The sequence below is a fragment of the Phocoena sinus genome, chromosome 4 (assembly GCF_008692025.1).
Source record: "Phocoena sinus isolate mPhoSin1 chromosome 4, mPhoSin1.pri, whole genome shotgun sequence".
Taxonomy (NCBI): Eukaryota; Metazoa; Chordata; class Mammalia; order Artiodactyla; family Phocoenidae; genus Phocoena; species Phocoena sinus.
In genome coordinates this window covers 74,282,998-74,295,799 of record NC_045766.1, presented here as the reverse complement: position 1 = coordinate 74,295,799, position 12,802 = coordinate 74,282,998, and the positions used below count along the sequence as shown (strand labels likewise).

Genomic DNA, 12,802 nt, shown 5'->3' with positions numbered 1-12,802 from the left:
TTACTGCAAACCATCATCTGAAAACACTGTCTCCTTCCCAAACTCATTGACTCATCCTTGCCTGTCAACAGTCATATCCAGGCAGCCGCCATGTCCGGCCGATTCTGCCTTCAAGATGCGTGAAATGTTTCTCCTAATCCATCCCTTCCTGCCCGCACCCTCCTCCAGCTAGGTGAGAGAAACACAATCCCGAATTACATTTTACTCATTGTTTTCAAGACAACAGAAAATAAAAACATTTCATCATTCTTGTTTGGGGTGGGGGAAAAAAGTGGTAAGGCACTGGAGTGCCTCTTCCCATGCCCTGAACCACAATCCCCACGTGTGACAAAGTCTTTCCAGTGCTGATTCTAGCAATTAAAGAGTCATCAGTCTAAAGATGTTACCATGAAGTGTAAATACGCCCTAGGAAGGATCTGTCTTGTTTATATCTTTACTGCCTTTCTGAACAGCAGACATCTGCAAAAACACGCGACAACGTCGGCTTTACAGATGTGACTTGGTTTTTTTAAAACACCAATTCAAATCCTAGAATACTACGTGGCTTTAAAACAGAACGTGCATGCTCCCTATTCCCTGCATACTGATATGAAGCCCACTCGGATATACTTGTCGCTAAGTTAACAGAAAAGGCAAGGCACAGAACAGTGTGTTTAGTGCCGCCTTTCAATAAAACTGGGGGAGGGAGATTTGTAATAAATGTACAGAAAACACTATGGATCCATAAGAAACTGACAGGGATGGTCTGTGCAGGGAAGGGGGTGTGGGCAATGTCCCAGACTAACGGGCAACAAGAATGGAAAAAAGATCTCTCACCCTACTCTTGTTATGCTTTTAAAAAGTATGTGAATATATTACCTATTCAAAAATTTATTTTTAAAAAGACAACTGGGGACTTCCCTGGTGGCACAGTGGTTAAGAATCTGCCTTCCAACGCAGGGCATGTGGATTCGATCCCTGGTCAGGGAGCTAGATCCCACATGCCGCAACTAAGGAGCCCTGGATTTTCGTTAATAATAACATATTGATGTGGTTCATTAATTGTAACAAATATGCCATATGAATGCAAGATGTAAATAATAGGCAAAACGGGAAGTGGGGCATACGGGAACTCTCTATACCACCTTCTCAATTTTTCTGTAACTAAAATTGTTTTTACATGTTTAGGAAGTTGAGGGATTTAAGGTCATTGAAACCATGGTAGGAGTGGCCAGCCGGGGAGGACTCAACTGAGTACCAATCATTGTGTCCGTATCAGGGACCTAAAGCTAAGTGAGACCCGGCAATTCACCACGTAGCAGATGAGGCAGCCCCCAGTCTCTCTAACAGACAGAATATGCTATGAGAGCAAGGGAAGGAGAGGCCAACTCTGCTCCATCTGAGGGATGCAGACAAGGCTTCACAGAGGACGGGACATTTGGGCTGGAGTCATGGGCTGAGGAAAAGGCTTTCCTGGCACGAAAGATCCAAGTACTTGTTCTGTCACTTATTGGCTACAAGTCACTTAACCTTTCCTGGCCTCAGCATCTTCCTGCAAACAATTCCAGGGGTGGACTAAATGGCCTCTCTCATAGATTCCAGCTCAAAAAATCTTGACACACTCAAATGAGTTCTCTCCCTCACACGATGAATGTTTCCTCCTAATAAGTTACAGGCATAGTCCCTGACCTCAAAGCTAGTTGGAGGAGGAGGCAAGGAGGTGAGGATGGGACACTCCGCCTCCAACACACACACACAGTACCAAGACTCGTGTTCATCCATTCATTCAACAAGTATGAGTCAGGCACTGGTCGAGGCACAGAGGATACAGTGTCAAACAGAACGGACAAAGCTCCCTGCCCTCACGGAGCTTACGTCCTGGTGAGGGGCACAATGCTCAGAAGAGAGGATGGACGATAATCCAGATAAGGAAGTACATTAGATGGTGATAAGTGCTAGGGAGAAAAATCGAGGAAGGCAAGGAGACAGGAAGAACGTGGGGCAGGAGGCTGCAGCTCTGGCTGAGCTGGAGACACTGAGAAAAGGCTGAGGGGTGTGGGGGGGGGGGGGTGGAGGCGGCCCGCCTGCAGGGAGAGCATTCCAGGCAGAGGGAAGGCCTGCAGCTGAGCTTGAAGACAACGAGGCCCTCGGTGCTGGACTGAAGTGCATGAGGGGAAGTGGTGAGAGGCACGGGGGGCAGGGGGCGTTCATGGAGAGTCTGGCAGAACACTGGCAGGACTTCCGGAAGCCACTGGAGGGTTTGAAGCAGAGCGACACGATCTAACTTGAGTTTTAACAGGGTCACTCTGAGCGAGAGTTGAGAATAACTCTACAAGAGACAAGCAACCATCTCTGAAAAACTCTGGGGGGCAGTGGGGTAGGGAACTAGCCTGGAGCGGGGGAGGGGCACTCTACAGCCCTGCTTCAAGCATCCGCCACAGGGGAGGTGTCAAGGCCTGTCTGGGAGCAAACTTTTCACCACGTGGCCCAGTAACCAAACCCTGCGTTCAACAGAAGCAGCAGCCTCACCAACAAATGGGCACCTGTAAATCAAGTGTTCCTTTACATTTAGAAAGGCCATTAATCCCATTCCAACTAGAAAGAAAGAAAACACACCACAGCCCTCCGCCCCGCCCCGACCAACCGAAAATACCTGTGAAGCGACCCCACCCCATTAACACAGCTGCACACCGCCACGTGAAAGGGGCACCATCGTTTAAGTACTGTGTAATCGTCCCACACGATGTTAAAACTTCTCAGAATGTTTCCATGAGCTGGCTGGAGGAGAAAAAGTAGTTACCAGGGTAGGCAGGCACAAAGGGCCTTCTGCCAACTACTTAGATATTTTAATTCTCCGTTGCCTCAGTAGCTAAATAAGCATGGAGAACAAGCAGGAGAGGAATACTAATTAGAGCTAATTAGGCCCTGCCCTCTTCTGCCTCAATCCCCTTTATTGAAAGTCCCCCTAATTCAAGGATGATGGCGCTAAAGTGTAAATACCTAGGGTAAACAGCAGCCGACACACCAAACCCCCTGTTTGCATTTCTGAACCTTTGCCTGGTTACCTGAGGAGGGCTGCAAACCCAAGGCCAAATTCCAACAGCCCCAGCGTAGACCACGGAATCATGGGGGGAGGGAGTGCTGCCAAGAGGAGTGCAGTAAATAGGATAAAGGGCTCTCCTAGGATTTCCAGCATTCTAGCGTGCAGGACATTCACCAGAAGAACATTTGATTTTTTTCCTTTTAATAAACAATGATAGCAAACGTGACTCCAGTTCCACAGCCCGATCAATGCCACACTCCTCCCTCCTTCTTAGCAAAGATCAAGGGCCTCACCCCAGAGAAACCCTTCCCTGGTTATGTGGGAAGGCCACATCTTCGGGTCCTGTCTGGAGGCCCTCGGCAAGGGGATAATAAGGAGAGCAGATAACCCTGGGATGGGGGCTGTCAGCCTGCCAGGGACTTGTTTGAAGTGAGCCCCCTTAAATTAGAAGTCTATTTCCTGATGGATTAAACACACAGATGAAAGATGTATACAAACTTTGAAAAACAGAAATCACAACGCAAATGGAAAATAATGTATTGAAAGAATTATTTGCAACTGGAAGTATTTAAGGTTTTACTAGAATCAGAATGTCAAACTGTAAGGAAACTAAGAAGTCATCTCCTTCAGCAGTCCCCAAACTTTTGGATTTCACAGATTATTAGGATCATTATGATTTAAAAAGAAAACAAAAAGAGAAGGTAAAATGTATATAGGACTGCCAGACTTTTTCTTTTGCTCAAAATGAAAACCACTCTCTATTATCATTACAAATTATTAAAAAGTTTTCCCACCAAAAATAAAAAAGACATAATTTCAAATTAAAGGACAGTCCTTGGGAAGCAGGGGGCTGTTGGCAATGATATACTCCTGTGTGTGACACAGGATACATCCTTCTCTTTGCCTTTCCCTGGGGACCCATGAAAACATCAGCAATGGGCACTGGTTGCCAGATGGGTGTTTGGAAACCGGTGATCTACCCCAAGCTCTGGAGTGAAAAAAGAAACCTGCTACAGTAATAAGTTTGAATTAGGCCTTGAAGAAAGTTTTTGTTTGCCTAGACCTCTCCTCTCTCTCAGACAGAAACCTCCACTGCCTTCATGTAAATGAGACACGGCAGGGGACAGTCCTTCCCTCCCTCGCAGCCAGACAGTTGCTTCACGAGAGCAATCAAGAATCTCGGGCTTGAAAGTGAATCGAGCATCCCAACACAATTATCTCCTACGGGAAAGGAGAAAGTTTGGCGCTTCCTGCGTTTGGGGGAGGGGGGATGGGATGGCGGTAGCTCATCTGCCCGGCAGCCCCAGCGCCCAACAGAGCATCCCTCCGCTGTGGCCTCCCAACTGCCACATCCAGCCCCCTCCCAACTCCGAAAACTTAAAGCAGGTAACTGAGGGCTCCTCACGCAGCCGCCGACCCCGGGCAGTATCGCGCGAGTGCAACTGCACACCCCCCGCCCTCCGTTCCAGAATCAATCCTCCAGAATTAAGGGAGTGTGCTGCTCGGGGTGTTTGTAAACTCCGGGATAAAGCCTGGCAGAAGGAATCAGACTGGGAGGTTCCAGCTGGGGCTTGGTTCCCAGGTGGGGCTGTGGTTTGGGACGCGGGTCTCCCCTCGGGTATGCGAGGGCTTGGGGGAGGAAAGAGGGGGTTACATCTTTAAAGGAAGGCGGCTGGCCTAGGCGCGGTGAAACTCTAGGATTCGCTACGAGGGCCTGAACACCAGCGGTTCCAGGAGACTAGCCCTCGGGAGTAGTAGCCCTGGCCCCCACGCTTTGGCTCCAGCGAAGACTCCGGATCACGCGCCTCCAGCTGCCCTTCGTCTCCCCGGGACCAGGGTACCGGTGGCATCACTCGGCGCCTCCCAGCAGCCCGGCCGCCCCCGGCCGGCCACAAGGGCCGCTTTGTGCCGCGAGTGCAGAACCCAGATCCCGACGCGGGGCTGGCGGCGGCCCTCCCCGCGCAATGGGCGCGGGCGCTCGCGGGCTGGGTCAGCAGACGGGCAGGGCTGTTTACTCAGGAAGGCTCCTCCTCGCCCGGGAGGGGACCGGAGGCCGACGACCGCCCTGCGGGGCTGCGGCGGGCCGCGCGCGGGGTGGCGCACGCAGTTCGGAAGCCCCCCCACCAGGCCGTCCCCAGCGGCTCGCCACCTGGGAGTGCCCCGAGGATGCCTCCCACCTTCAGACAACGGCCCGGGGCCCTGCCCCTCCGAGACGCCAAGGGCGGCTCCGTGCGCCACAAAGTTTCTTTGCACCGCCAGCGGCACGGCTTACCTGGGAGCCGGGGCACGAGCGTGCAGAGCCCGAGGAGGCAGGCGTACAGGGGTGCGGGGGCCCGCGGCATGGTGGGGCGACCGGCTCAGCTGCGGCGCGGGCGGCGGACTCCGCGGGGACGTGCGGCCGGGGCGCGGGGGCAGGGGGCCGGGGGCCGCGGCCTGGCGGGAGGCGGGGGCGGCTGCGCTGGCCCGCGCCCCGCCGCCACCATCCCTCCCGCAGCGCTTGCCGCCGAGTCCCGGGGCCGCCGCTGCGCCGGCTCCCCGGCCGGGACGCCCGGGGTGTCGCCGCTCGGGACGGTCCCGGCGGGCGGCTCTGTGCAGGGAGGACTCCGGCTCCTGGACGCACCACGGGCTGAGGCTCCCCCGCGCGCCGGTACACTGTGCCCGTCGCCTCCGCCCCTTCCCTTTTCTTTCTCCCTCCGGCCCGCGGGGCTCCACTTTCCTCCTCTCCTTACTCCTCCCCTTCTCTCCCCGTCCCGGCCCCCGCCCGGCTGCCACAAGGTCAGCTTACGGCGAGGCGGGGCGGGCCGAGCTCCGCCCCTCCCGGGGACCGGCCAGCACGGGAGGCCGAGGGCATCCAGGTGGAAGTTGCTTCCGGCGCACCTGGCGGCCTGGGCAGGGGTCGAAATCCTGGGGTAGCGTCTGGCCCTGCTTCCCTAGCAGCTACGGGAAGGGGGAGGGGCACGCTCCACGGGTGAGCCGAGATTATACTTGGGGTTGCTGGATTTAAGGAGAGAGAGCGGGTCCGGGGCGGGGAGCGGGGAATCGTGCCGTGGCAGTCTAGTCCTCTCGAAGCCGCGCTCGCCGGAGGGACGGAGGCACCGGCCAGTGTTACCGCGAGGCGACGTGCTCTGTGGGGAAGTGAGGGCACGTGGGGCGTGGAGACACACACAAAACGCACTTTTCCCTCCCTCATTAAAGTTTTGCCCCTTACGCGGATTCGAGACTGGCCAATAGTCACTATTCTGCGTTTTTCTTATGTCGATACGCTGGCGGTTTCCGTGAAGCCGAACAAATAAACTGAAGAACAGATGCTCAGGTTTTCACCTTATCCTTTACACCTGAGCTGGTTCTAAAATTGACTGTAAGGGGCGGGGGTGGGGAGCTTCCCCTAACAGCACGTGCAAAGCACCAGGTGGGCTTGGGCTGGGCCACGATGAGTGGGTTAAGACTGGAATGGTTTATAGGCAGCAGGAGAAGAGGCAGCCTTCATGTACCAATAGAAGGAAATAATAGTAGGATGCCTTAACACGTACAGTACAGAAAGCACACAGCTAGCCAGGAACTGAAATGTAAATACTTACCTTGTTAATTCACAAAATCCTCCCCACAACCCTACTGTTATCCAGATGAGAAAACTGAGGCACAAAGGGGTTAACTTGCCAGGAGAAGTGACAGAGCTGGATGCATCGTCCAAAAGTTCAGAATGCTTCGACTAAAAACAGAAGCAGTAAGCAGTAAAGAGAAAAGTGATCTGAACTTTGCACATCAGGAACCAGTTGGCAAGATGGCTCTGAGTGGGCAATTAGTTCTAACTGCCCAGATTAGGGAGCTGGAGTTTAACTGTGCACTCCCACCCTACACTCTACCAGGGTGGTGCCCTACTGCCAGAGAAAATAAACTTCTCCTTGGGGCATCGTGTGCATAGAGGCCAAGCTCCAAATTCTACTTGAAGGACAGTGTTTTATGCTTAAACTGCATGGAAGTGTCATCGTACTCTAAATATTCCCCACGTTTATTCTGATGGAAGAGTTATGCTTGTCCCCAAACATTTTCCAGTAAACTTTGTGCTGCAGGGCCTGCCCCAGGTTTATCTTGGGTCTTTCTGCCTCAGCAGAATGGCCTTGGGGCTACTTTTATCCAAGCTTGAGAGGCAATGATTATAACTAATGGGCAGCCAGTGAAAGAGTTTGAACTGGGAGGTGTCAGTGCCAAGTGGTGATTTTAAGACTTTTCTGGTAGGGATGTGATGGATGGATTAGATGCAAGGAAAGTTAAGTTGCAGAAACTGGGTAAATATTGCATTGATAAGGACAAACAAATCTTGCATTTATCAAGCATCCTCTAAGTTTAGGCCTTGTGTTGTCTGATCTGTGCATCACCTTCCCCAGCCCAACATGGCGCTTTACTGTTCAGACCCAACACACACCCCTGTTTACCTGGACTGCACCTGGAAAGTGCTGCAACCCAATCTGCCCTCCTCCTGTCCCACCTGGCGGTTTCCAACCTGCCCAGACCTGCCATAAACAGCTGAAGCCCAAGTGATGACAACATTCTTCCACATTCCATTATCTCGGAACTAGGCTGGAGAGGATAGACGGCTCTTCTAATTCCTCCCAAGCTTTTGTTTTCTGGTTTGTGGCTTTTTCTTGTCCCGTCATCCTTCATTCTTTGTACTAAGCTGGAGAGTGGAAGTGCCTCTTAAATGCTTTGACTTCCTCTGACTGGCAAAGTCAGCGTGCACTGATGGCCTCCATCGGTGCTTCCCACAGCCACTGGCACAGTTCCCTTTGTGGCTGCCTCCACAGCATCCCATTTCTGATCATTGCTGAGCTTCTGGGCCCAAAGGAGGCTGCGGGTTGCACTGAGTTTGCATCTCAAGGTTTGAACACAGATAACCCAGAGGAATTTTATGTTTCTTATTAGTTTTAAAATAAGATTAATTCCTCAAAAAGTTAAATATAGCATTACCATATGATCCACAAACTCCATCTCCCAACTCCCAAAAGAATTGAAAGCAGGGCCTCAAACAGATGGTTATACACCCACATTCATAGTGGCATTATTCCCAGTCACCAAAAGGTGGAAATAACTCGAATATCCATCAACAGATGAATGGATAAATAAAATGCAGTATGTGCATACAATGGAATATTATCCAGTCTTAAAAAGGAATTAAATACTGACACATGTTACACAACACATATGAACCCTGAAAACGTTATGCTAAGTGAAATAAGCAAGACACAAAAGGACAAATACTGTATGATTCTATGTATAAGCAAATTCATAGAGTCAGAAAGGATCAAAGAGGTTACCAGGGGCTGGACAGAGGGGCAAACAGGAGGTTATTAGTTAATGGGTACAGAGTTTCAGTTTGGGATAATGGAAAAGTTCTGAAAATGGATCGTGGTGATGTTTGCACAACACTGTGAGAATACTTAATGCCACTGACCTGTACACTTAAAAATTATTAAAATGGTAACTTTTGTGTTAGGTGTATTTTACCATGATTTCAAAGAACTTGAAATCGGATTAGTTAAAACTTTTCTATTTCATAATTCAGACTTACATGCTAATTCACTCGCACGACGAGTAGTCGTACTGTGCAATTCGATCTATAATCCAGGTCAAGAGTCTTTTACTGATACATAGTTGCGATGTAATATGCAGGGGGAAAAGGTGGAGGGGGAAAAGACAACAACCCTACAGTATTCACCTTAGTTTAGGGAATATGCTTAATTTACCCTGCTTTTAATAGTCATGCCTGGGGTTTGTCACAGTGCCGGAAATGAATGACCCTGATGACGGAATATTATAAAATTCTTTTGTAGCAATTGATAGGGCTATGAAACATCTATACAATTTTCTTTAATGTTAATTTTCACTTTTTTTTTTTTTTTTGGCCACACTGCACGGCTTGTGGGATCTCAGTCTTTGACTGGGATTGAACCTGGGCCACGGCAGTGAAAGCCCGGAATCCTAACCACTGGGCCACCAGGAACTCCCTAACTTTTTATTTTAAAAATATAAAATTATATTCTTTTTTATAGGAAAATGTTCTTTATAGGTTTTTCTCCCCCTATGTGACGTGGTGTTGGTTAAGAAAAAATACTCCCCATGACAGCCCTCAGAGTTTGCAGCCCGTACAGGACGGCCAAGGACAGACCTAAAGGCACCATCCACATAATGGATGAACACAGGAGATGGGCAGATGACAGGCCATGGTGAGCACAGCGGGTTCCATTTTGGTGAAAATAGCCTATTATGTTAACTGGCATATAGTAGATCTCTCAGCAATTTTTGTTTGTTTATTTTGGGGTTAAGCATGGACGTCATGGTCATGCGACAGCTGAGACGGGTGGAATTTCATATTGAGAGACGGAATACAAAACAAGTCTTGATGGAAATTTTCAACAATGAGGAAAGGTGTTTCTCTTTGTTGTTGTTGCTTTTAATGTACAAATGTAAGTCATAGAAATGTACCATTTCTCTGAAGCTAAGAAGCACATACAAACATTTTAACCTTATTTATGGAGCAGCTAGCACACCCTCGATAAATAAGTCATGTGCTTTCAACCTCTCTACTCATAGAATTATCAATTTTGAAAACGCTTATGAATTATTATATCTTTCTGTAACCAATTTTCAAAGGTTAGTTTTGAAAATATTTTTAAGATTATATATTCTGGAGGGAATATATGTTTTCCAGCTTTCATGAACTGAAATATTTTAAAACAGTGTCCATTAATAAAATTACAGTAAAAGTTGTGATATTTTTCAATGAATTTTGGCATGTTTTCCTTTTTTTTTTTTCCTTTTTAGAAAACTTTTCTTTAAAATTGCCTGTAGAGCTTAGACCCAGAGGAGACTGCTAGAGTCTTCCTCTAAATGCCCCTTTTCCACTCTGGCAAAACCATTACAATTTATTTCTCTTTTCCTAGAAGTTATCTTATACCACCTAAAGGGCACAGATGCTTTTCCAGTTATTTAACTAAAAAGTACAATGAATGAAGACAAGTACACAGACACACTCACACACACATACCCCTTTTTAATCATATCTAGAGACTTCTAGCGTAAACACCAGGAAACGAGTGAGTAGGGAATGGGGAAGGAGCACAGAACAGGTATGGTCCATGCAGATGTGGCCTGGGAAGAAATGCCACAGAATGAGGGGAGCGTGATGGGATAGAGGGAAGTGAACACCATAGACGTTGGCAAGGGTGATATCTGAAGAGCAGAAGGAAGCGGCGGGAACTTGGGAATGCTCTTGGAGGCTGAGCTAGCATTCTGCCCTCGGCCACTTGAGTACCACTTTTTTTTAATCCTCCTTTTCACCTACAATCCCCTCCGTGTCGCCCCCCACTTTCATCTTGCCTTTCTCTTCTGCCTTTTCTTAGCTCTATCAGTGGTCCTTCAGACAATGCTGGAGCTAGGAATTCAACAGCTTTTCAAAAGGTAGGACAAGCTTCTGACCCTTACCCCTTTCTGGGGGCCAGGTTTGGGGGTGTGATGGGGGCGTGGAAGCTGAGCAGCTTGCTGAAGGACCAGGTCTGCAGAAGTCAAGGGCCAACAGGCCTGCAAAAAGCCTCCAGCCCGGGACCCAACTTCGGCCTGTGTACAGGGGCTACTGCACCTTTTGTAGACTATAGCTCTTCATATTTAATTGCTAGTAGAGAAAAACTATAAATCTGGACTCAGAAGAATTCAGTTCCAGGCCTCAGTGCTATCAACTAGCTGAGCAGCCATGCAATTACCTGCCCCTCTCTGGACCTCAGTTTGCTCAGCTGGAAAGCAAAGGATCTGGTCCATGCCAGAGCTGGCTCTATAATTACTGCTTGTGAACTCAAATGCGTTTGGCACTTGGCAGCAGGCTCTGGTTTACATAACCTGTTCTACCAACTAAAAATTGTCCTTCAAAAAACTACTGCCCTTTAATAGGATACAGGACTTAGTTGAACACATTCACTATGTGGGAAGATTGTGAGGGCCTGTCTCGAGAGTAGACTCTGAAAATGACCATTTCACCTCTTTAAGGGATGTCCCAAGGAGCCCCCATCAGCTCCCTGGCTAATCTACTCTGATTGTTTAATCATCAATCACAGCGAGTTCTTCATTCCATGTAACCTAAGTTCCTTCTTTGGTAGTTTCCACTTCCCCAGCCTCACTGGAGATAGGCCACTATCTGCTCCAACATTTCAGAGACGATACAATAAAACACGATGCCTGCAATACCCACCAGAGGTTCCTCCGAGGGTCAACTCAGTATTCAGACTCACAAGCCTTCTAGAGGCCACACTTGGCTTTAAAAGTCAGGACAATGTAGGGAGGAACCACAGCTGGCCAGCCTGGCAGCATTGAGTTCATCTCATGGGAGTTCTGCTCTCAGTCTAGCATAGCAGTCAGCTCAGGTACAGGAGCTAAGAGCCTCGTTGCTCAGGTGTAGGCCCCTCCCCAGCTTAGAAGCCATCATATTTTGTAATATAACTCTAGGAGTATAGTTTCCGGGTTCCTCACAAAGACAAGCACAGTTCAAAAAGTCCCCACACTCAGAGAGAATGGAGTCCAGCCAAGTATTTATAGTTCAATCAGGTATTTACAGTACAAATCAATGCTGTAAAACATACCTCATTCTCCCCATTTGGACGCTGGGGCTTAGAGAAGGGAAAAGTGATAGAGCCAAGAGCTCCTGACTCCAAGGTCCACAGTTCTTTCTGTTCTATCACAGCTGCCTCATTTTGAATGGAACTCTGATCTTCACTATGACTATGACATAGTCTTAATTCGAGTGTACTTAAAAGAAATATATCTTAATATTTTCGAAAGTGCAATGTTTTCTCATAATTGGTCTTATTTGTGATCATTTCAGAAAATATTTACATGCAGGTTAAATTAGCAAATACATCTGAAAATACCTGGCACACAGTAGGCATTTAATAATTGTTTATTGAATCTGCCTTGTACTTCCTAAATTGGGTCCCCACCTGATTTCTTAGGGTGACAGCTTTGACCCACTATTCTTCTAAGTCATGTTATGTGATACAGGGTGGCCATCCAGGGGCACAGTGGACCTTTCATTACATGGAGCCCCATGCTTTATAGCTACCCTTGTAACATTCATGCCCAAACCACAATTAACAGCAAACGCAGGGCCTTTTACCCTTAGGTCAGTAGGCTGAAGTGTAGTTAGCTGTGGAGATCTGTGACTCCCCAGACTAGGGCACCCAAATCGTGTTTTCCAAGTGTAGCTGAAGGACAAAGCCAAGCCAGACCCAAAGCAGGATACCTGCAAAGTATAACTTGAGATAGCTGGGCTCCCTTCTTCCAAAGGGACCAGGGAGGGCATTGCAACTGTCTCCACACAAGAAGGCAGAACCTGAGTGAATGCCTTATTAGGTATAGCTGTTCAGCCTTCTCTTCAGAAAAAGCAGGTAGGGCACACAGTTGGTATAACTGAAAGATCAGCACACCAGGAACCAGACGACCATGCAACACACAAGGCCCTTCAGAGCCTGGCCCCAACACGCATCCTCACAAACACATTCTCACCTTTGCACATCATGTCTCTTCTCCATAGATGGTCATGTTCCTGCTCTTTCCAGCTAGTAAACTTGACTCCCCTTTCCATACCCAGCTCAAGCCTTCCAGAACTGATGTTCATAGAACGTTTTCCTCCATGTTCTCAAAGGGCTTGGTCCTTCCTCTATCAGATGAGTTGAATTTGAAATTACTTGCTTACGGCACAACTGATTCTCTGACTTAATTGAGAATTAAGAGAGTAGG

General features: G+C 48.6%; 1 protein-coding gene across 1 annotated transcript in view; it reads right to left on the bottom strand.

The window, feature by feature from the left end:
• The window catches only part of ITGB5 (integrin subunit beta 5), a 112,269-nt gene extending 106,507 nt beyond the window's left edge, over nt 1–5,762 (bottom strand). The window contains exon 1 of the mRNA XM_032629316.1: nt 5,295–5,762. Coding sequence (XP_032485207.1) covers nt 5,295–5,364 — 70 coding nt within the window. The 5' untranslated portion in view covers nt 5,365–5,762. The remainder of the gene's footprint in view (nt 1–5,294) is intronic.
• Between the last annotated feature and the right edge of the window lie 7,040 nt (nt 5,763–12,802).